The 25,696-nt window shown below is 36.7% G+C and overlaps 1 protein-coding gene across 1 annotated transcript; it reads right to left on the bottom strand.

Moving 5' to 3' along the window:
* Positions 1-1,161: 1,161 nt before the first annotated feature.
* Positions 1,162-11,836, bottom strand: LOC145788520 (uncharacterized). The gene is made up of 4 exons (XM_082600284.1): positions 9,805-11,836; positions 5,398-5,523; positions 1,451-1,470; positions 1,162-1,293 (listed from the first exon to the last, which is right to left on the bottom strand). The coding sequence occupies exons 1-4, from the start codon at positions 11,834-11,836 to the stop codon at positions 1,162-1,164; spliced, it is 2,310 nt and encodes a 769-aa protein (XP_082456410.1).
* Between the last annotated feature and the right edge of the window lie 13,860 nt (positions 11,837-25,696).

The raw sequence follows: 25,696 nt of genomic DNA on the forward strand, positions 1-25,696 counted from the left end.
GAATTTGTGGTATGTTTGCATACTATGCCAAATGGATTGAAAGATTTTCATTGAAGGCTGGTCCACTCTTAAAAGCTGTTATACCTTTGGACGAAAATGCTTTGAATTCTTTTAAAACACTAAAGGAAGAATTGGCGGCTGCTAGTCTGGGAAGTATTCGTGATGACGTAAGTTTCGACATCGAAAGTGACGCCTCTGACTACGCTATAGCCGCAATCCTCTCTCAAGGCATTCGCCCTGTCGCTTTTATGTCCCGCACCCTGAGTAACTGCAAACAGAAGTATCCAGCTATCGAAAAAGAAACTACAGCAATCATTGAAGCCGTTCGAAAATGGGCCCATTTTTTAAAGGGTCGCACCTTTTCACTTGTCACCGATCAGCAATCGATCTCGTATATGTTTGATAGACGCAACCGTGGGAAGATCAAAAATAACAAAATTTTGTTGTGGCGTCTAGAGCTAAGTCAGTTTCATTACGAAATCCATCACAAGCCCGGAAAAGAAAACGTAGCCCCTGATGCACTATCAAGAGTGTCTGCAACTCTGAGCCCTGGCAAAGACTTACTTTCTTTACATGAATCACTTGGACATCCAGGATATGTTAGATTGTATCACTTTATTCGATCCTGAAACTTGCCGTAGCCTACACCGGCGAAGAGACTAAAGCCATTGGCAACCAATGCCAAACTTGTGCTGAACTCAAATCACGTTATTACAAACCACCAAGAGGAACTCTTATCAAAACTACGCACCCATAGAAGGGTCCTGTTAAAGGTTTGAAGCCCTATTTGTTAGTGATTGTAGATGAATATAGTCGCTACCCATTTGTGTTTCCATGCAAAAGAATGTCTTCCGAGTACGTTATTGATTGTTTAACCAACTTATTTTGCCTGTTTGGTTTCCCTTCTGACATCCACAGCGATCGAGGAACTGCTTTCACTAGCTGAGAGATCAAAGATTTTCTTTCTACGCGTGGAATAGCTACTAGTTGCTCATCACCTTACCATCCTCAAGGAAATGGACAGTGCGAAAGGACAAACCAAACGGTATGGAAAACAATAAAACTTCTTTTGAGAACGCACCATGTTTTGGAGGACGATTGGGAGAAAGTCCTTCCACAGGCTTTTCATTCTATTAGGTCATTGCTATGTGTCGCGACTAATCAAACACCCCACGAGAGGTTATTCTCATTTGCACGACGAGCCATGTATGGCATGGCAATGCCTTCGTGGCTTTTGGACTCCGGTAAAACAGTTTTATTGTGACGCTTTGTGCGTAATAAAGGTGAACCTGTCTGTGATCCAGTAATATTACTTAATGCGAATCCTACTTATGCTCGTGTACGATATCAAAGTGGAAGAGAGGCGACTGTTTCGACTTCGAATTTGGCACCCCTCTCCTCAAACTGATGTTGATGCAGAAGAACGCCTTTCTACAACGACGGATCTTACCTTAAATGTGCCTGAAGAACCTGAAAACCATAACATATTAACAAACGATTATAACACGCCGTCAACAGACGCTCCTTCGAATTTAACTACTGACGTTCGCGAAGACAGTAGGCCTACTTGTGATATTACAAACCCGATCACATCAACTAATGAAGGGTTTACCGACAACAGTACACCTATCTTGAGACGTTCTACTAGAATTCGAAAGTCACCAGAAAGATATGGCTTCTGAGTTAACATCTTGTCTGGTCCTTTTCGAAATTTATTTGGCTGGGGAGAATGTGGTGTAGCGCGTGTCGCATAGCATCTTTTCACAAATTGGGACTAGGTGGGCAAATTTTCAAAAAAGGGCACTCTTAGCTCGAGAGTTATGTTAAAAAGGGCACTTTTCACGCGTAAATGATGGAAAAAAGGGCATTTTTTCCCGAGCGTAAAACATGTAGGCCTAAGCTTTAAAATGTAGATTTCTCAGGCAAATTGTGGGTAAAAAGGCAAAATATACCTAGACTAAACTTTTGAGACCCTTAATTGATTCCTATGTTCATCCCCGCTCACAATATTTTGTAAATAATAATGTAATAAAATTTAATCTAGCAACATTTAGTTGCAGAGGTCTCTTGTACTAAAGTAAAAAGAAACAACTGTGATAATAGCCTATGAAATACAACTGCTAAGTGCTAAGATATTTTAATGAGTTGAATCTTTGCAAAATTAGATGAATCTAAAGAGCTGGTATTTTATTTTGATGAAAATCAGGAAACAAACTTTACAAGTAAGGTCAAATGTAGGCTCATAAGTTCTAAATGTATGCTAAAGCTTTCCATTTAGCTCAGTGGTTCCCAACCTGGGGGTAAATTAACCCCGGGAGGTAATTTGCCAAATTTTGGGGGGTAACGAGACCCGATTTGGAAGCAAGTGAAGCAAGTGAAGGTTGTGAACTTTATAAAAGCAAAGGAATTGAACAGCCGTGTTTTCAAGGAGCTGCGTAAGAAGATGGGAGAAAGATACGAAGCATTACTGTACCACACAGAAGTATAGACTACAAAGGCTGTCTTGTTGCAAAATGATAACCCGCCTGGTCGAACTTCGTAAGGCTGCCTATGTTTTTCTGATAGAAAAGAAGTCCGACTTGGCTGAATATTTTCCTAACCAACAGTGAATTTCCCAGGTGTGCTACCTGGCTGATATCTTTGGTTAATTGAACAAAGGCAATCTTTTAATTCAAGGCAAGAATGTAACTGTAATCGACACCAAAGTAGCCGTAGCTGCATTTATCGCGAAAGTTAAATTGAGAAACAAGCGAGTTGGAAGAGGCACAGTGGTGCAGTTTCAGACGCTTGACTTGTACTTCGAAGGCAATGGACTTGAGTTGACAGCGGCGTTGAAGGAGGACATAGCTGACCACTTAGGCCAGCAAGTCAAGAAGATGGACATTGGCCAACTACTTTCCGAATTTGGACACGGCTAGTCTCCAATGTTACACTGAGCCTTTCACATGTGATGACAGCCAAGTGGATGATGACGACTTTCCGGCCAAAGAAGAATTTATCACTCTCCGAATGAACGAAGCGTTGAAACTTGATTTCAAGGGGAAAGGCTTAGATTGGAATTTGGAACCCTTCTGGTTTGGCAACCAGGACGCACCAACATTAGCGACACTGCATTAAATATCTTGACATCTTTTTCAACAACGTATCTCTGTGAACAAAGGTTTTCAGCTGTCTTGGGAATGAAGACAAAGAAGCGCAATCGCCTGGATGTCGAAAGCAGCACATACATCGCCCTCAGTACCACAAAGCCAAGGATCACAAAGCTGACGGCTGAAGTCCAGGTCCAACCTTCGCACTGAATGTTTACCACGCATTGTCATCTTGTATTCAGCATTGTATTGCATTTTGATTGTCATAGTTAGCCCTTTGAAATACATAGCAACAAACACTTTTGTTTTTGAAAATTTGTCGTGGTGGACTGGGGGTAATTGGCTCACTTCAGGGTGGAGATTAGGGCAACAGCGAAAAAAAGGTTGAGAACCACTGATTTAGCTGTTCATTCTTTAACTTGGATCTAAATTAAACAAAAATTAAGTCTTAAAAATTGCCCACCTAGTTTCAAACTAGGGGGGCAAAGAAAGGGCTAGAGGGGCAAGCAAAGGGACTAGGTGGGCAATTGCCCACCTAGTTTATATGTGAAAAGATGTTATGGCGTGTCGTCACGCACCACATCTCTCTTGCCGACAGCGCAGTGTGAGTTTGCCGATTGCCTGGCGTGGCTTCTCTTGGTCAGTTAACAGTGTAACAGTGCAATTGGCAGTTTAAGTAGAGTCTTGTTTTAGTTTGTCATTTGATACTTTTTGTTAACATTCTTTAAAGCTAGTTTTCAATTGCAGGATAATCACGTTTTAAGTTTATTAAAGCCTACTTTACTGAAATGAGTTTGTTGGTTTCAATGTAGGTCATGTCAGTAGCCTAGTGACCAAGAAAAGCCCCATGATTCTCCTTTGGGAATAGTGAGTTTTGGCCATTTTTCCATAATGGCAGCAGCTCCCATAGGCCAAAAAATTAAAATCGTCTAAAAGTGATCTTTTATAACTCATTAAAAAGATAATTTTATGCTGAAATCACTTTCACAAAAGAACTGTGGTCCAAAAGTGCCCACTTTTGATGTTATGTTTCATTGAATTGTCAAAAGTTAAGATTTAAATTTCTAACGAAAACGCATGTTTCATCATTAAGTGGCGTCTATCAATTCTGTACCAGCTACACAGGATCGTTTTCTTTCGAATGAACACAACAAAGCTCAATTTATTGATCTGATTTCTGAGAGTTTGAAGAAATGTGGGACAGCAAGTAACTAACTGTGATGGTTAGGCTATGCTGACATTGAAATTGTGGAAACAGCGATCAATCTTTCTGCAAGCAGACGAAATCCTATTTTTGTAACCGACTACACAGACATCATTGTTATATTACTCTATCATTGGAGGAAATAGTTTCAAGATGTTGTGGTTTTCCAAGAAAGAGCTCAGAAGAGGTGGAGGCTGGAGCATGAAAACTGTTTCACCACCACTGGAGACAATCAAAGAGCATCTATTTATTCATGCATGGTCCAGCTGTGATACTGTTTCGGCTCCATTTGGAAAAACAAGCTTTCTCAACCATGCGAAAAATCTGATGAACTGAAAGATTTATCCACAGAAATGAGCGATGTTTGGGCAGACCAAGCTAAAATTGCGATGTTAGCAGCACCAATCTTTGTACCAATTTACAGTATGGTGGAAAGAAATTTAACACCTTAACGAAACTCAGGTTAGTTTAAAAGTATGGACTAAGTCAGTTGTCGTATACATGTATATTTTGGTTTGGTTTTGAATCTTTATCCTCGGACTGACAAAGCCTTGATAGGCTATTCCTGGTAGTTTCGCTAGATCGCATACTTCAGTAAAATCGCATACTTGTAAAGGCTCTTGAAGCAGGGCCGGTTACCGAGATTGACAGAGTGAAGTTTCCGATTGTTGAAGTCTTCTTTCGAGGAATTATCCATTCACTAGGTGCCGCTGAATGGAGAGCAGTCCTGCAATGCGTTGCTCAAGCGCACACCCCGCGAGTCGAGCCAGCGTCGCGTGATCTTGAGCCGGCGCGCACTCACTGAAGATCACTCTATATTACCCTAGTACAGAAAATTAACGAACCACATGTATTAACAAATCAGCAATTTAGCACGAATCTCAAAAACATTGCATCTGTGCATAACACTTTAACTAAATTAACGCAGAAGAGAGGCAATTCAAGATAATTTCTTTGATCTTTTAAACATCTCTGTAATAAGTTATTATTTCATATACCTTCCATTATTAATTTTACTTTAGACATAGAAAGTATATGGAGATGGCAGCCAAAGGTGTGTTGGAACCATAAAAGATGCCACCAACAAGCAGAGCAGCTTATTACCATGCTCTTCGTGCACATCATCAAGTAACCATACGGGAATAGTTAAGCAATAGGGAAATAGAGTCAAAGGAAGAGGAGTGCTATTCTCCAATAATGATGGACAATGAAGTTGCTCCAAAGTGTGTCCTGCAGGTTATAAGATGCAAATGCCAATCAACGAAGAATCAATGTGGTACAAAGAGATGTTCATGGGAGAAGCATGACCTCAGTTGTGTAACAGTATGCAGTGGTTGTCATGGTGAAGGATGTGAAAATAAAGAGATAAACAGTTCTTCATACGTTTTCCAACGATGTATTTCTTGGACAATCAAGCTTTTAGTCAATAAAGGTGAATCTAAGTATAAAACGTCATAATAAACTACAACAGAAGCAAGTCATGTGGCTATTATGTTAGTTGTATAAAGTGACTTCAACTATTTATATGTCAGGTGACATGCAGTCAGATCAGATATTTCATATCTTAAGATCAGTGTTATTAATTTTAGATACTCGAAGTTAACGAATCAAGTGATGATGATAATGAATATGGACGGAATATCTTTGATTTATTCTAATATAAAATATGGAAATGCTAGTAGGCCTACTTGGACATTGGTTACAAGATTTAAAAAAAAATTATAAACTTAAATTTGTTATCAGTAAAATGTGATCCTTTGCTATTTAGGTAGGTGTTTCTATGGAATGTCCCAAAATCTAGAATTTCACATTTTTTGACATAATTTCTACAATTTTGCTATTTACCGGTCAAAATTTTTCAGTGTGGTGTGTTTTAATATCAAAAATATGTCAATATTGGTTTGGGAGTAATTCAGGATGAAATATTCCAAATATATTATAGATTCAGCAACTTTTGAATTTCTACACTCTGCAATCGGTTTTAATTTTCCACTTTTATGGAGACTAGTTGTTTATAGTGAAATTTTATTCTTGTTTTATTATTATATTATATTATATTATTTTATATTATTATTATTAAATATATATATTATTATTAAAACAATGAAAACTATCAATACTACAAAAAAGTGCTCAATGCTAAGCAAAAAGCAAAGCAGAGCAACTTAAATCAAATATAGTTATTACTATCTGAAGCCTTTACAAATTGTTTCACCTAACGGATCATCAGAAGGTCTGCAAAAACATGCAAAAAAAGTAATGAATCGATAATTCCTGAAAAGATATTAAATATTATAACCGTAATCCAATCTGCAGAAAAAAACCCTCAGAATTACTAAGGGCTACCTTCATCCATTACTACAAAGTTTCAATTATTTTGTCCATCTGGAAACCAAGCAACTTGATGGCAACCTCTATGACATCACAAAAAAGCAAAATGCAGTTTGATGATCAATGCAACCTGTAGTAATCTGAACAAAATAAATGGAAATTGTTTGTTTAAAAACCTGTAAAAACCAAATGAGATTTACAACCTGTAAGAATCAAATGAAATCCAACTTCTTCAAAATTACAACCTGTGAAAATCACAAAGAATTGTGATGATGTAACCTGTAGTAACCTGAACAAATGAAATGAAATCTGTTTCTAAACCTGTGAAAATTAAATGAGATTTATAACCTGTAAAAATCAAATGAAATTTTTTTTAAAAATAACCTGTGAAAATCAAAAGGAATTTATTTTATTTTGAAGTACTTGAGTTTAAATTTGTTTCTATGTCGACATTTACCCACCATTTCGGAACGCTTGTTCAAAAGGTGGCCACTATCAGCCTTCAGAATGGCCAGCTTTTCAGCCAAACATAGGCCACAATTATTACGACCACCTCCACTATTAGGCCGAGCACAGCTGTGGATGGACCAAGTTATTTTAGGATCAACACCCTTGTCCTTAAGGTCCCAAACTGCCTTAGATAGTTCGGTGCTGTTTCGTTTAGACCTATTATTGAAGGTACATTTATGGTTGGAAAAACGTATTTTAAAAGTAGTTTTACAACAACCAATGTAATTAAGGACCTTAGGGCCGTTATCAATGGTAGCTTTGTAAACAACGGCCTTCTGCAAGCATTGCCCATTCAAAGGACAATCTGGCTTCACCCTGCAATTGCAACCAGGCTGCGATGGTTCATTATCAGTCTGCAATATTGCTTTATTGTGGGAGGATATGATGCTTGCAACATTCGGAGTACAACTGTAGCTCAGCTTAATAGTGTTACGGTTGAATATTTTATGCAATCTGTGATGGGGCGGAAAGTGTATGGAAACAAGTTTGAAAAATTCCTTACCAATATTGCTATCAACCTGCAAGCTAAAAGGAGGGTTAAACCATAAAATTTTCCGACTCCTTTTCCTAGATGTTCGTAAGTTATTAGCAGGGTTGTAGCAAACTCTCTCCGCAAAACCACTTTTCAATAGGGCATCATTATAAACAGATGCGGTCTTATCAAATTCATTTTGGCCAAATGATGTGGCGGACAATCGCTTTGCAATCATAATCGGGATTTGTCTCTTAATGTTGGGTGGGTGATTGGACTGGGCATGGATGTAAATGGGATCATTATTGGGTTTTCGATAAGGCCAGAATTTACCAGATAGCAAATTCAAAGTGACGTCAAGAAAATCAGTTTCAATTAGACCAGTATCCACAGTAATATTTAAGCCATGTTGTTTAAATAATTGAATGACATTTTTTCTCAAACGATCAACTTTAGGACCAGATAAATTACGCAAAATAGCCAGACCATCATCACGATATAACCCAAGCATGTCTCTGTCAACAATAGCAGAAAGTGCGTTCAAAAGAAACAAGCCGACCAACTCACAAATCTCAGCACCATCAAATGAGCCCATTGTAACATCGAACAAACCATCTTTCTTAGCCCAAGTTATAGTGGAGGTGGTCGTAATAATTGTGGCCTATGTTTGGCTGAAAAGCTGGCCATTCTGAAGGCTGATAGTGGCCACCTTTTGAACAAGCGTTCCGAAATGGTGGGTAAATGTCGACATAGAAACAAATTTAAACTCAAGTACTTCAAAATAAAATAAATTCCTTTTGATTTTCACAGGTTATTTTTAAAAAAAATTTCATTTGATTTTTACAGGTTATAAATCTCATTTAATTTTCACAGGTTTAGAAACAGATTTCATTTCATTTGTTCAGGTTACTACAGGTTACATCATCACAATTCTTTGTGATTTTCACAGGTTGTAATTTTGAAGAAGTTGGATTTCATTTGATTCTTACAGGTTGTAAATCTCATTTGGTTTTTACAGGTTTTTAAACAAACAATTTCCATTTATTTTGTTCAGATTACTACAGGTTGCATTGATCATCAAACTGCATTTTGCTTTTTTGTGATGTCATAGAGGTTGCCATCAAGTTGCTTGGTTTCCAGATGGACAAAATAATTGAAACTTTGTAGTAATGGATGAAGGTAGCCCTTAGTAATTCTGAGGGTTTTTTTCTGCAGATTGGATTACGGTTATAATATTTAATATCTTTTCAGGAAGTAGGCTACAGGTTTAAAGGTTTTTTTTGCAGATTAAATTACAGTTGTAATATTTAATATCTTTTCAGGAATTATCGATTCATTACTTTTTTTGCATGTTTTTGCAGACCTTCTGATGATCCGTTAGGTGAAACAATTTGTAAAGGCTTCAGATAGTAATAACTATATTTGATTTATATTATTATTATATTATTTTATTTATTATATTATAGTTTTATTATTTTATTTTAGAATTATTTTGTTATTGTTGTTTTATATCTATAATTAATTTAGTTGTTTATATATTGAGTTTCCAAAATCAGTTTGAGGAGTAACTTCGGAAGGAAAATTATATGCTTTTTCGTAAGCTCTGGTTTAACCATGGAATAATTCATTTCATGTCACTCACAAAAATCCACCACGCTAAAGCCTATAATGGTGGATGCCGCCTTATCATCATCATCATCATCATCATCATCAGCCGGTCATGCCACTGCTGGCAGATGGCCTCCACATATGTTTCCACACCATTCTGTCTTTTGCTGTTCTCATCCAGGTGATGCCAATCTTTTCTTTTATGTCATCTCGCCATCTTCTTTTTGGTCTCCCTCTAGTTCTTCTTGCATATCTTGGTGTCCATTCTGTGGTTATCCTGGCCCATCTGTTGTCTTTCATTCTTGCTACATGTCCCGCCCATTGCCACTTTAGGTTTGTTGCTGTTTCTATGACATCTTTGATACAAGTTTTGTTTCTGATAACTTCATTTCTAATCTTGTCTTTTCTATTTATGTTCAATATTATTCTTTCCATGTTCCTTTGTGCTGCTGCCAGTTTTCTTGTTTGTTGTTTTGTGAGTGACCATGTTTCTGCTCCGTATGTTAATGTTGGCAATATTACTGTGTCCATGATTTTTCGTTTTAAGCTAATTGGAATATTCTTGCTCTTTAAAAAAGTGTTATATTGACCAAATCTTCTCCAGCCTGATGTTATCCTTTGGGTGATCTCAGTTTCCATGTCGTTTCCTGGCGTTATCATTTTTCCTAGATATTTGTATTGATCAACCTCCTCTATCTTTTCTCCATCTATCAAAGTACCCGTCCTTGGTTGTTTCCCTGCTATCTCGTTACACATTATTTTTGTCTTTTTCTTGTTCATCTTCATTCCATCTCGTTTCCCTTCTCGATTCAGTTCCTCAAGGAATTGTTGCAGAGTACATTCTGACTGTGCAAAAATTATGATGTCATCTGCAAATCTGAGATTGGTCAGCAGTTGTCCATTAATGACAAGTCCAATCTCAGATTTCAGCCTCTTGAATATCTCTTCAACTGCAGCTGTAAACATAACAGGTGAAAGAGTGTCACCTTGGCGCACCCCTTTCTGAATCTTTATTTTATCACTTAATTTCTCGGTTCTGATTTGTGCAGTGCCATTTGTGTATGTATTTTTGATAATGTTTACTATTTTATCTGATATACCATGAATTTGAATTGCATTAAAAACAGAGGAGTGCTTGATGGAATCAAATGCCTTCTCATAATCAACAAATGCCATAAATATGGGTAGTTGGTATTCATTCATCTTCTCTAAGATCTGCTCAACTGCATGCAGGTGATCAATGCAAGAGAATCCTTGTCTGTAAGCTGCTTGTTCAGGGGGTTGGTTTTCATTTAGACTGCTGCTTATTCTGTTCTTGATGATTTTCATAAATAGTTTGTAAATATGAGAAAGTAGGCTAATGGGGCGATAGTTTGCAAGGTCTTTCTTGTTTCCTTTTTTAAAGAGAAGAGTAATTATAGCATTCTTCCATTGTTCTGGCACTTTTTCGGTTTCGATCACGTTGTTAAATAAGTCACAAAACTTTTCGAGTAGAATATCCCCTCCTGCTTTTACCATCTCTATTACTATGTGGTCTTCTCCGGGTGCTTTTCCATTTTTCATCTGTTTGACTGCTTTTTCAACTTCGCTTTTCAGAATTGGAGGAATTTGTTCGACTGGATTTTTAGTGACAATGTTTTGTGTTTGATCATTGTATAATGTTTGATAGAAATCAGCACATCTTTCAATTATTTTTTCTCTGTTTGCTGTTTCTGAGCCATCTTCATTCTTCAGTGCCGGAATCAATGCTCTGTTTCCATCTTTTTCAGTGTTGCATTTTTTCAATCCCTTGCCTGTCTCAATTGCATTTTTCACCTGTAGGGTGTTGAATTTTCTTAGATCTTGTCTAATACTTTTTCGTATGTTCTTGCATAACTCTCGATACTCACTATTGCCTTTTGATGTTTCTCTCATCATTTCTCTACGTTTCTTCAGCATCTTTTTAGTCTCTGGTTTGAGTTTCTCTTCTCTTTGGCTCGTGACTATTCCACCAACTTTCTTTGCGCTTTTTTGAATAATATTGTTCAATTGTTTTGTCTTTTCATCTAAATCTTTGACGTCGCTTTCAAGTTGTTCAAAACGGTTTTGCGACTCTATTTGGAATTCATCTGCCTTTTGAATCAGTCTCTCGGTGTCAATCTTTGGGTTTGATATTCTCATCATCCTAGTTCTTTCTTGTTTTACATTTAATCGTATAGTGCTGCGAACCATCCTGTGATCACTTCCGATGCTAACCCTTTGAATGACTTCAGTGTTAAGGACAATTTCTCGTTTGTTTGTTAAAATATAATCAATTTCATTTTTCACCTTTCCATTTGGACTTTTCCAAGTCCATTTTCTTCCATTTGACTTTTGAAAAAGAGAATTTGTGATGATCAGTTTCTCTGATGCTGCAAACTGGATCATCCTATCTCCCCGTGCATTTCTCTTTCCAATGCCATATGCTCCAGTGGTATTTCCGTCACTCTGTTGGTGTTTTCCTATTTTTGCATTAAAGTCTCCCATGATAACTTTGTAGTGACTTTTATTCTTTTCCATTTCTTCATTTATTTCTTCATACAAATCCTCTATTTCTTCATCATCATGGCTTGTGGTTGGTGCATATATCTGTATTATTTGCATAGAGTATTTATTTTACTGAACTAGTAGTATTTACTGAACCAGCGTGGTGAGTAAAGGTTCAAACCCACAATGAAAAATGAACACACATTCAAAAAGGCCCTTAGTCCCCGGCAGCCGAAAGGCAGAGGGTGCAAAGAATCTCCGGGTTCCCAAAATCTACATCTCTACGTATAATATAAGAAGCTTGAAAGATGAAGACAGGCTTTTAGAATTAACACACGAGCTAAATGAAACAAGGATGAAGTGGCAAATAATTGGTCTAGCAGAAACAAGAAGACAAGGAGAGCATCTGGTACAGATTGGAGGAGGACACATGCTCTACACCAGACTACTACATACTCTACTTCAACAAAAGGAGTCGGTTTTTTAATCCATCAAAGCATAAAACACAAAATTACAGAAATAAAAGGAATTAGTGATAGAGTGGCTTCCCTCACAATGAAAATTAACAATAAATACTCTATGCCGCCTTATAGTACGTATTTAATGGCCAATAACTTCAAACGTAACTAATAAAACTTTTTTGTTTTTGTGAACCAACCCAGCAAACTGTCCACTTGAAGCAGTTGACTGTCTCGTATCATTCCTATAAGACTTGTTACACAATGCAACAAACAGTGTAGGCTACCAGCTTCATTTTTCAATCATAGATCGATTTCGCTATAGCGAGGCAAGGAAGCCAGTCTTCGTGTCCACCTTCAGGTATGCCTTTAAGTGTCCGGCCAAAGACACAGCCGCATGCTCTTGAGCGGTGTCGAATCGACGCCCTTTCGATTGCCGTTCCAGGGCGCTCACCACTCGGCTATGCAGCCGACATCTGTTTGATACCTAGCGCCTTTTTATTTTGACGTAAAAAATTTTTTTTTTACTTTATTTTTATTAAACTTTGACTTTATTTTGACCTAACGAAATTGCTTATTTTGTAGAGTGCACAGTTCTTCCTTGAATTGATACCAGTTACCCAAACATAACATTTTGCCGATTTCAGACCCAAACGTAATATCAAAAATAGTTCTGAAAGTAGCCCGAAAAATAGCAAGTATAAAAGGACTGTAGGGGATGAGTTTTAATCCACCACATTACGAGTATTAAACAAGTATAGAACATGTATTGAACAATGGTGAATATAGTTTCATCTGGTAAGGTTACGATATATGAGAAGTATTGGTTAATATGCATTTGAAGAGTTAATTACAAAAAGCCAAATCTAGAAAAAGGCCAAATGTATAATTTCTAAGGCTAACTGACTATAAAAAAGCCAAATTCGAGTAATTTGGCCAATCTGGCAACCCTGCGACCGAGTAAACAATTCAAAAATGTAGGCACTAGAGATGCAGCGAACTCAAAATTTTTATCCGCACACCGCACCGCAACTGAATCACCTATCTGCACACCGTACCACACACCGCAATTTATCTGGAACTTTAACACTGCACCGCACACCGCAAATTAAAAAATTTTCAAACAATATTTTAACGCGTTATTTTTTAGAAGTCAATTGTTGCAAAAAGCACCCATGGCATACCGTATAATTGGTAACCTACCGGCAGAGGTGGGCAAAGTTACTTTCAAAAGTAACTGAGTTACAGTTACTTGGTCAAAATAGTAACTGAGTTACCGTTACAGTTACCGATTTCAAAAATGTAACTAGTTACAGTAACAAGTTACTTTCAGTTACTCATAAATCTCAACATAAAGTTCTGCACCTGGCCAGCTCTGCATGTAAGTCCAGTTTAACCGCAATGTTTGATATATAGGCCATTGACTAGTGTTAGAGCCATCCATGCTGACATAACAGCACAAGTACAAAACCAACAATGTTTTATTTAAAAAAGTTACTCAGTATAAATATGCTTATATCCTTTGAGAAACGAGCATTTCAAAGTGTTCGTCACTTAGGCCTGCCCTTTTGGGCTTTAAAATGTCCTTGCCCAACGAAAACAACCTTTCCACTGCAGCACTTGACGGAATGGGAGTGTTATGTTTTAAAAACAGTTTTTTCATCGGTCCGCTTGTGAATCTGGAACCGCTTAACTTGGGTTCAGGGTCAGCTTCCAAATACTCCTGCAACAGATTCAACGCGCATTGCTTTCTCTTTTTGGTTTTTGCATATAGTGGTGCAAAAAAGTCCTCTGTGGCTCTATCACCATCCACTTCAGTGTCGCTGCTGCTCCCCTCTTCAGCAGAGCAGTTAGCTTCTCAATTGCTTAAAGCATGTTTTGTTTTATTGTGGTCTTCAATTCAGCAGTGTCGCTTGTCAGCCATTGGACACAGGTAGCCTAAGTCTAAATTGTGGGTGGAATGCAGTAGCAAGCTGAAAGTTGCTGTCCTCGAACCAATGACCAAATCTGGTTTGTATTGCTTCCACAAGAACGTCCACCAACGGCTAGCAAACAGCAATGCTGTTGCTGGTTTTGATGTCAGACAACCTTTTAGAGTCATTGCAAGCGTGGGTAGCAATACGACCAAATCTGGTTTGTATTGCTTCCACAAGAACGTCCACCAACGGCTAGCAAACAGCAATGCTGTTGCTGGTTTTGATGTCAGACAACCTTTTAGAGTCATTGCAAGCGTGGGTAGCAATACCCCCAGGTATGCCTCCTTCTCGGAAATAATTTGTTATCCCTGCTATGACTCGAAGTTACTTAGACATCGACTTGCGATTTTGAATCGAGAAAACAATGATGTAATAAGGGTGCGAACAGTGAACGTAACACCGAGACTCCGGGTCCTAAATACTCCAAAACTACGGCTCCTGTACACCTCTGGCAGCTATAGGCTACGACAAGCATGAACTGAGCTATCAAGTGTTGCCATACACTTTTGCTAAACATTGCATAGAAAGTCACATATTGATCAATCACCAAAAGCAATTAATTTAGCCAAATCAGTTCTCAAAAAGCGCCAAAAAAGAGCCAAATTGCCAAACCATAAATATGAAGCCAAACTTCTTAAAAAAATCGCCAGATTTCTGGATTTTGGCGATGAATTCGCCAATATGGCAATCCTGCTCCATAAGATCACAAAACAAGAGCGCCGCGCATGGGCAGTGCTGCTCCGATACAGCTGCGAGAAGAATGCATTATTGCGTAACGCGCAGCAAACACGCATAAAGCATGACACAAACATGTGCAGAGAAATGGACGGCAATTAGAAACAGAAATTTCAATACAAAAGTAACTTGTAACTAGGAAACAAATCCATTTCATATGGAAAATTGTAAACCTGCAAGATGTAGTAGTATCCATCTTGAACTCTGAGCGTTGCGCGAAAAAAAAACAAAAAAAACTTGTAACTGTTGAAAAAGTGCTAAAATAGGAACTAGTTACCGCGTTTCGTTACTTTTGGAAAATAGTAACGAAGTTACCGTTACAGTTACTCAAAAAGTAACTAGTTACAGTAACCAGTTACTTTTGTAACTAGTTGCTGCCCACCTCTGCCCACCGGTACAGTTGTGCACTAATTGACTAGGCTAACCAGATCATATTCTCTTATCAGCAATGCATCTAAGTTCAAAGATATCATGCTTTTTCAAATAAAATGTTTCTGGATCCAGTATCAGGACTTTTGAACACTTTTTGTAAGCAATAATGCAATTTTAATGTCAGTGGCTGTATGAACTACACAGACAGACAAGATGTCAAGAGTAAAACTTATAGCCTAAACTCACTAAGCTAACTGTTACAGTAGCCTAACTAATGCGGTAGTTGCGCTAGGCCTAACTGGGAGCAGTGCCGGTCTTTGGAGTGTGCAAACCGTGCGATCGCACAGGACCCGCAAATTAGGGGGCCCGCAATTTACTCAGAAAATGCAGTAACTTTGTCATTTCCAATAGAAAAATTCAGCAAGTGAATTCAACAAAGGAATTAGCAACAAGAAAACATAGAGACTCAACGGGTGCAACCTATTTCGTCCCCTAAAAAGATCGAGAAAAAAACACAACATAGCCGAAGTTGCTGATCGGAGTTGCCGCAAACATTTCAAATTTTTCTCGATCTTTTCAGGGGACGAAATAGGTCGAAATTTGATTTTGTTACTCCGATTTCAAGGTGGGAAATTGGGATACGAGTTTTTGAGGGGACGAAATAGGTTACATCTAGAGTTCTAGACTCAAAATGGCTTTATTTCCGAAAAATGTCCAAGAATGCATGATCTTATCCTTTTACTATGCCACCATTTTACAGTAATATTCATACCCAAGTTTTCAACATGCTCTCAGAATGCCCCAAATTCAAAGCAATTTTTCAAAATTTTCTGGGGGAAGGCCCCCAGACCCCCCGCCGCTGGGTGTCGCTTTCGGCGGTCACGCCGTCAGGCTTCGCCGCTGACCGTCAAACCACCCCTCCCCTTTCACAATATCTAGCTATGCTACTGAATTGAATCATTGTCATTGGGGCCCGCAAAGCATATTCCGCACAGGGCCCGAAATACCCTTAGACCGGCACTGCTGAGAGCTGAGCTTATCAGCTAGGCTATTAACCAAAAACACTCGTACAGCTTCCCTCACAAGTCAGCCCCAAAAACCCTGTCAACTGCAAGTCATACAGTAGCCTATGCATATTGCTAGACATATTGCATAGCTTTCCAGCTTAGTGTTTCCGAAATTCCGAATCCGAAGGGAAAAAACTGATCCGTGTTTCCAATTTAAATTTGAAGTTTTATAACTGATTTTCTTGAAAAGTTGAAAGTATACGTTTACGAAAGTTTAATTTCTTGAAAGTTTACGCGGCAAGTGGCGCGGCGCGGTTTTGTTATTTCAACCTTTCACGCGGCGCGGCGCGCGGCGAAAAAGTCAAAAGCGGTCGCGTACGCGGCGCGGCTTGCATCACTAGTAGGCACTTTGACAAATAGTCTGAGCGTAAAACGTATTGACCTGGAATAAATTGCGACCTTATCAAATTAGGTATCGTTGGAAAGCTTAACTCTTCTAGATTAAGATTTTTACTCTCCTCCAACCAGAGACCCTTGGCAAAAAAAGTTACGGCCGTTTTTTAAGTAGCACCTTGCGCCGCTAGTGGCGAAAGTGCATTTTTCCTTTTGCGCAAGTTTCTAGTCTCATTTTCAACTTTTTTTCCTACGTATATGAGAAAGAGACAACTCACATTTGATAAAACATTTTTTATATTTAAATGACGTCACTCTGACGTCATTAAATTAAAATTGCTTACCTATTACTCCCAGCCCATTGATAATTGCAGATCCAATACATTTGTTCTAAAAGATCGTTTTTAGACAGAACGGAGCTTCATAATATGAAGCATTTTGACCCCAGGTCCGGTTTAATGACGAAACTAAGCGCTACCAAGTGGCGAGAGTATATTATCGGCATTATACAAAAAGTGCGAAATTTATGCCTTCGAGGAAATGGTTGTCAGTTGAGTGCCCAAGGCGTGGAACTATTGTTCTTGTCGACGGTGAAAATTCGACTCACACTGCTAATATCTGAAGAGTATAACTCAACTATCCAGTGGAATCTTTCGGGTAGCCCAAATTCGGGCAATACACAAATATCCATCAAACAAGAAAAATTGGAAAATCGTGCGTGAGTCTGGGCAACCACCCAGCAAGGGTGGTTAACGCAGTTAACGTAGCTGCGGTATTAACGCAGCAGGCGCCTTCCTGCCATAGGATAATAAAGATCGCCATGAACTATGTGGTACCGTACAATTGTTTTCATTTGATATTGTTTTATATTTTATCATCATAAGCAAACTTAAGAAAAAAATTACATACGTTTTCTGGGCTCATTTTCAGGTTCAGTCCAGCCTTTGCAGTAGCATTCTCATATCACTCAACTGGTGTAAACTTCTATGCTCGGTCGCTCATAAAATCAAAAGGGCAAAACGTTCCATTTTTTTATGAAATTATTTATTGAAACATGATCAAAATGTCACAATCCTCAGGACAGTCTTCTTATACAGTTTAGTTTATTGTTTTGCTGGCGATAACAAACAAAAAGTAGCCTACATACAAATTGAGTGTCTATCAGCACAACAGGATGGCAACGAAAGACCTGTAAGGTCATCTATGTCAGCTGCCACCCTAGCCTGTTGCAGGTAACACAATAATAAAAAAACAAACAAACAAAAAACAACTAATCACACTAAAGCAAAAAACGGAAATATGAACACCAATACAGCAAATATGAACTAATTACCATATTGACCAAGAAGAAAACACTTGTACTTAGCTATAAAGACATTATATGTATTATCTTTCAGTTCATTAGAAATGTCACTTCATAACTTCACACCAGTAAAACATAACATTTTTTTCCCACTATTTGATTTAACAGGCGGTAAAAACATTGTAATGGCGAGTGTTATAACTAGGGCCATTTTTATATGACCTTAAAAAATCAATAATATGACTTTATTTTTTGGAAAATATGACTTTATATGACTTTATGTGAAAATCTTTATTTTTACATGCGAACAACGTCACTCACGGAACTAAAGAGTAAAACATACGCAACATAACAGTAATACACATCCATTTTTATTTTAAAACACTGTTGTAGTACAGTTTCATGTAGTGTGGAATGTTGGAGTCTTTGAAGTTACGATTTGGACGTAAAAATGACTTTAGTAAGGAAAATGAGCGCTCCACAGACGCTGATGTGGGTTGACACTTCTGCAGTTTTGCATAAAGCGCTGGTGAAATGTCTTGTCTTTGTAGCTCCATAATTTGTTTCACATCGTTTTTGTCCAATCGCTTCTTAATGTAATTTTTGAGCTCAAGCGGATCTTTTCCGAAATCAAGGGCATTTAGATCAGCATGGGCTTCTTTGATGGTGTACGTACAACTTTCCATTTTGAGTATTAAGTTGACCTCAATGTGTGACCTCATAAAATATAGGTCTGTGACTATAAGTGTTATGTAGGCTAATCCTATAGTTTGCCTTCGTTCAATCAGAAATTGCCTTACTTTCTTAGTGCTTAATTGCTTCACCGCTTAAATTGGTATTTTTTATTTAAAGTATACAACGGTGTGACTTTATATCTCCAAAATATGACTATATAACTTAAAAAGCTGATTTATGACCTAACCAGGAAAATATGACTTTATATGACTTCATAACTTTCTTAATATACCTCATAGGGATGCGGTTTTTGCATTAAAATTGATTTCACGACTTACTGATGCATAGAAAAAAATATGACTTTAATGACTTTAAATGGCCCTAGTTATAACTATGGATAGTAGGCCTATCTAAATTGGTGAAGTAAGTATCATAGAATTTTGGCAACATGTCATGCACAATTTTAAACATAAATTTTCCATATTCAAATTTAATTAAGTCTTCAATCTTTAAAACGTTAAAAGCACGATAGAGTTCAGTTGTAATTTTATTAATTTATTTTGAAGTACTTGAATTGAAGTAAATAAGTGTTTGGTTAGACCTCCCCCAGTTCAAAATGGAATATTGAACCTTAGATTGAAAAAGAGCAAAGTAGCCTACACAATTTTTAATGCAGTTAATGGAGCACAGTATCGAAGCCTGTATGCAATACCACAAACCTTTGCTAGCTTATTACGTAAATTATTTACATGTTCCTTCCAATTTAGTTTTTCATCTAGTAGTACTCCTAAATATTTATACAATTTTTCCTTTCCAGTTCATTTCCTTGAATGTGTAAACTAAAATTTTGTGTGATCTTTTGGTTATAACAGACATAACTGAGATTGCAACAAGTTTCCCCACGACACTCTCCACATGCTGTTACGCACTTTAAGCAATGTTTTCTGCAGCTGGCAAGACATTGTGCCATATTACCACATTGGCAAGACAGCTGGCAAGACATTGTACCACATTGATTTTTTGTTCCTTCTTTGCATTTGCATCGTACAACGTTCAATAGCCATTTTGGTGCCGGATCTCAATTGGTCTTTATTGGCATAACTGCACCTGCTGTGTCAGCTTTCCATCCCCACTGTGCGAGATCCAAGATTTCAGTGTCAAGATGCTTCCACTGACATACCTGAAACAACAGTTTTATATCAACTTAGATAAAGCAAGTCTTTCTGCCATAAAATTTTTGATTTGTAGTAGCCTACACCACTTGTTTATGCTAGCCATGTTATAACGCAAGTTGTTTTGCTATAACTTGCATTTTTTCCTTACAGCAGTTTAAATAGCACAATTTGCTGTAATATTTTGAAGTTACCGACAATAAACAATTCTTGAAAATTATCTTCAAGTGATAATCTATAGAGCAAAGACGCTTTTATACTAAACGATTACTGGTACCGTATTGTGTTACAAAACCATCAGGGTACGCACTATTATTTCACCTGCAAATGTACTCTGAAGGAACGAAAACGAATTGCAGCTTCGGTGGGTGGCAATCTTTCAGGATGAACAGTGGAAGCTGTTGCAACCATCTGCATGTACTTGACGTACTGTAGTTGGCCAAGTGAATCTGCAGGTTTTGCACTAAAGCTTGATAGATCAAAAAAAATATTGCAGTATTATTGGTGAATCTCATTCAGACTGGTACTCAGCAACATTTTCATTTCTTCTTATTTAATTAACTGTACACCAATAGTCCTAGTACGGTAACCAACCTTTTCAATAACAAATCTCTTCCAGCATCAGCTATTTGCCCACGTGTAGAATCTAATCTACCAAATACATCAGCAGATTGTTAAAATTTTTCCTTCTTCAGGTAATTGAACATCTTTAGCTTTCCTAAGCAACAAGACAGATGAAATAATTAATCATTGTCACCAAATAATGTGTGCATACACTCCATAGGCTACATTCATTGGCATGACAAAAAAAAGTAGGCCTATTACAATATTAGAATAATATATAGTGGATTTGGTAATGACTGCCATCTGAATTCTTCGGAATGGCCCGTTTCGGTGAGTCCGATTCGATGAGTCCGATCCCTTAAGGGGGGATTTTTTCAATTTTTTTAAAAATTATTGGGTAGCCTACCGTAGCCTAATCATCATTGCCGTTTTAGGGTTAGAGGTTAGGACCTCACCGAATCGGACTCACCGAATAGTAGCAGACCCTGAATTCTTGCATATCTTTTAAAAGCTGATCAGAAAATGGTAAAAATGTACTTTCAGACAAGCATGGTAAGTAGTTCAGGAATGAAGAGTGGTGAAAAATCCAGAAAATACTGAAAGCAAGATTAAAATGTAGGCTACTGCAGTGTACTGCTACCACAGCTGATTAGTTATATTGGTACCTTGTTGATAGCCTATATTGCAGAAGTTGTATCACATCCACTCCAAGCATGAGCAAACAGCATGTAATTTGGCACCTCTAGTGAGTGGACAATGTCTGAAATCTTCCAGTACTTCAGCTCTCCTTGACTAGAATCACTATTCCGATCAGCACTGAAGTAAATTGTGTTTTGTTTGTCACTCCAATGATGACATCAAAAAACTAAAATGTCTGTATCATCAGCAGCCACAACCACGGTGTTGATTGTAGATAATTGTAACATCCTATTCACAATCAGAGTATCAGCATCATTTTGAGCTTGATATACAAAACAACCATGAGCTTTCAAATGCTCAAATAACAGTTTGAGTAATTGCTCTTTGTTGTTTGTATTGCGAAGAAACATTCCACGACTCATTGTTACCAAATCATCAAGATTGTGAAATTGTTACATTTGCTGATAAATTGCTTCCACGCCTGCCTTGTTCGTAAGTCTTTGTTGACTTGTGGGTTGAGTATCCATCAAACACAATGCTGATGATGGGGTATTTTCCATACCATCTTTGTACAAATGCACAGTATTCTTTTAAAACGTCTCCATACTTAGATTGTGAGGGCCATTTCACCTTATGCAACAGTGCATCACCAACTCAAAAATTTAATATAAGCTAGACGATTAGACATGCTGCATGTAAAGAACATTTAGACCTGTTTCCTTTAACTTTCATCATAGCCTAGCATACACTGTTATAGGCCTAGTGCACATGTGTACCGCCTGCTGCCCGGTACCATAGGCTACTTAACGTTTTGACTTCTGTTGCAAACCAAATTAAATGAATAACCTGACATAACTTACCGATAATGATGTTCTTGCAAACAGTTCCCAAAACAAATTAAACTAGTCTATAGGCTTGCCTGGTAGGATACCCAGTTCTGTGATATTTAGGCTAGTAGGCCTACTGGCTACTGCAGCCAGTGCAGAGTGGTAGATCAAGAATCTTTGCTGTCCCAAACCTACTCAGTACTGCCTAGTTACTTACAAACCTCATGGCTAATAAGCTGGTCAGTGGTCACCGGAGCAACTTCGACTGCCAGAATTTTACACGGCTTGCTGACCATTAGCTTAATCATTCTGCTACAATTTCAACCATGTTTCTGCTGAAAGCATAGCTAGATTAGCTGCGCCACTAGCGGCGCAAGGTGCTGCTTAAAAAACGGCCATAACTTTTTTTGCCAAGGGTCCCTGGTTGGAGGAGAGTGATAATCCTAATCTAAAGGAATTAAGCTTTCCAACGATACCAAATTTGTTAAGGTCACAATTTATTCCAGACGGCCCTATATTTTCGCATTTTACGCTCAGACTAAAAGGACAGTTTTCCTTGCGAATCAGCTGATTTCAGTCATGCGACTCAGGACGTGATATTCTGACCGATCTACTCGAAAGAGTTTTGATACAAAGAAAATTAAGTGAATGTATCGCCACAAGCAGCGTGCCTTTTGGGTTAGGGTTAGGGCAAGGGAATAGTCATTTCGATTGCGTGGGTTCGATTCCCACCCTCCGCTAATGTTCTTTTTTTCATCTGCAACTGAACTGAGTGCAAGCATCTATGGTGCAAGAAGAATCTTAATGACTGTAATCAATTGAGTTTATAAGGAAAATTGTCCTACCTTTCTTAACCATAGAAGTAGTGGGAGAGGATTGCCAGAACCCCCAAACACGGCTGGCGTTAGAGAGCAGGATATTACGTATTTCCGGTCGGTTTCCGGTTTGATCAAAATTTTATAGGGGATTTTTTAAGGGGAATTTTTTTATGAATAATTATATAGTTTAAACTTGACATTTGAATTAACATATAAATTTAATTTCAAGATAATAATAACTCAAATTTATAATATTATGATGAATAGTTTTGTTAAAAATTATGATAATGTTTAGTTTAAAGTACTTTATCAATACTTAATTAATTCTGCTTGTGATTTAATGTGACTTATTCTTAGCTTAGTTGTTGGTTTGTAGTTCAAACACACGTTTTAATTTTTTCACATTAAAACAATCTTTTTTTTTCATATAAACATAAGTCTTAAATGTTCCTAAAGTATATTGGAAAATCATAAAGGTTTAATATGCTATATCAACCTATACTGTACATATTAACATTTTCTTGCTGTGGATGTACGAACTCAGCCTGCTTCCTGTTTAATGATATGTTCAGAATAGCCTAGCAAGCAGCTGGTGCAATGCACTCTTAGCCAGTCAACATTATCCAGTTTTTCTTGTGTTGTTAGATTGTCAGAGTATGTTAGTAAAGTTTAGATGTAATAATTTGTACTGAAATATGTTAGCAAAGTGTAATATTGAGTTGGATATAGAATAATTAAAGCTGAAACATAGCCCCAAGTTGATTTCAATTAGATGTTAAATCTGCTTGTAACCTTTTACAGAGCTTAATTACATTTTTTTTTTTTAAAGCAAGGAAACAACCTATGTTTGCGGTTATTTACCTTTGTGTCATCGCTTCTGTTTCATGATGCTGCACATTGAATGCTTTAATCGCGTAATCGTTTTAATCTTGTAGGTGTTCATAATTGTCTACAATACAAGTCCTAAATATACCAAAATGTACTTGAAAGTCATAAAGGCTTATTAACGTTATTTATGCTTCTTGCTCAACCAACATAAAAATATCAATCTCACAAAATATTAACTAATGTAGTGTTGTTGATTTAAACTGCAGATCTTTTGGTTTTAGGCACATAGAGCATGACGATTTAAATAACATATGTCAACGTATGTTTGTTTTTCTTCTCGTACAATATGTCGTGCGGGCTGATCGCGTGTAAGTTAGCAAACTGTCTGTATGTATATGCTTTGTGTATGTTCTGTATGTGTCTGTATGTTTTGTTAATATGTAGGATTTAATTAAGTTTATTTTATTAAAGTTTTGTTAATTTTTGTCGGTTTGGGTGTAGCCATGTTTTTTCGTAAAGCTGTTTGATTGCTTGAATAGAGTTTTCACTATTGATTCTGGTGGATAGGTCTATTGGCTCGATTCCGGATTTTTCCAAATGCTGGGTTTTGTTCTTGGTGAATCTGTTATTTCGGTAAATCAATGAGGTTGCATTGTTTTTTGGTTTGTATGGATTAGTTAATTTCGTTATACTTTGATTCTTTTAATCAGTGGCTTGCTTTTAGTTTATTGTAAAGTAAATGGTCAAAGGGGTGCTTAGTCGCTTATTAGTTAGTTATATATATTATAATCTATGTCTTGTTCAAAAGCTTAATAATAATGCATTTTGGCATCTCCATTTTGGTTAATCTTCGTTTCGGTTTATGTTGGTTTTGGTAAACCTTTATTTCTTTAGGTCTACGTTTCGCTAAAACAGTGGTTTTAGGTTATCATTGATAGTAATTTTGATAAATGTAACTAATCTGGAAATTATTTTTGTTGATATAGTATCGCTTAAAGATTGTAAGAATAATGGCTTGGTTAAAACAATGTAACTTTAGGTTTATCATGCAGGAATAAATTTTACATTTTTATTTTAGATGATGCTAATACCAGCTAAACAATCAACATTTCTTTTATACAATGAGAACACCCAAATGAACAGCTATAGAACAAATTGTTGCAACATATACTTCTACAATCGGAGGACTGAAAAAAAATTAACAAACCTAGCACAATCTACATCACAAATTTATAAGACAAGCATGAAAAAATACAAACCTGCAGAATGAGAGCTCAAATTTTGCAACACGTAATGACACCTGCTGATAAAAACACACAAACAAACCTCCAAACACAGATGTCAACGTTACAAATTATGCAACAGAAACTTGTGATATTTTGTTGTAGTTTCTTAAGCTTGTAAAAATAAAATTGGAATTTGTTGAAAATATTTTTTAAGTTTGTAAAAGAAAACTTAAGTTTGTGACTTAACATAATTTTTCATGTGTATGTTTTCAGAAGTAAACTTTCAGATTACAATTTGTTAAAACTTTTTTTTTATGTTCAGTTTGTAAGTTATGGAACTTATAAGTTTGTAGTTTGTTAAAACTATTCTTTAAGTTGTAAATTATGGAACTTAAACGTTTGTTAAAACTAATTTTCAGTTGTAAATTATGGAACATAAAGTTTGCACCTCGTTAGTTAATGTTTTTTTTTTTGATTTATCAATCATACAAACTGAAAGTTTGTAGTTTGTTAAAAATATGTTTGGTTGTTGGTTTGTGCAATTAAAAGTTTGTAGTTTGTTAAAAGTATTTTTCAGTTTAATAAAAGTTATGTTTGTGATAAATCTTTCGTGTGTATGTTGTTAGAATAAAACTTTTTAGTTTACAATTTGTCAAAACTATTTTTTAGTTTGTAAAACAAAACTTAACTATTTTATTTTTATTTAAAATAATTTTTCGTGTGAATGTTGTTAGAATAAAACTTTTTAGTTTTCGATTTGTCAAAACTACTTTTTAGTTTGTAAAAGAAAACTTAACTATTTTTTTTTTTTTTTTTAAATAATTTTTCGTATGTATGTTATTAGAATAAAACTTTCTGATTTATTAAAATTATTTTTTCAGTTTTGTAAGTTGCAGAACTAACATTTTTAATTTCTTAAAAACTTTTTTTCGTGCTAATGTTTTAAAAAGTTTTAGTTTACAGTTTGTTGAAATAATTTTGTTT

Source organism: Aplidium turbinatum, chromosome 1 (genome assembly GCF_918807975.1).
Source record: "Aplidium turbinatum chromosome 1, kaAplTurb1.1, whole genome shotgun sequence".
Lineage (NCBI taxonomy): Eukaryota > Metazoa > Chordata > Ascidiacea > Aplousobranchia > Polyclinidae > Aplidium > Aplidium turbinatum.

Coding starts and splice junctions, on each gene's coding strand:
- LOC145788520 (XM_082600284.1), bottom strand. CDS start 11,836: ATGCAAATAATACAGATATATGCACCAACCACAAGCCATGATGATGAA. Junction 5,524..9,804: donor ATCAGGCTGGAGAAGATTTG/GTCAATATAACA, acceptor TATAACCTGCAG/GACACACTTTGGAGCAACTT. Junction 1,294..1,450: donor GTTCTTCAGGCACATTTAAG/GTAAGATCCGTC, acceptor ACTGGATCACAG/ACAGGTTCACCTTTATTACG.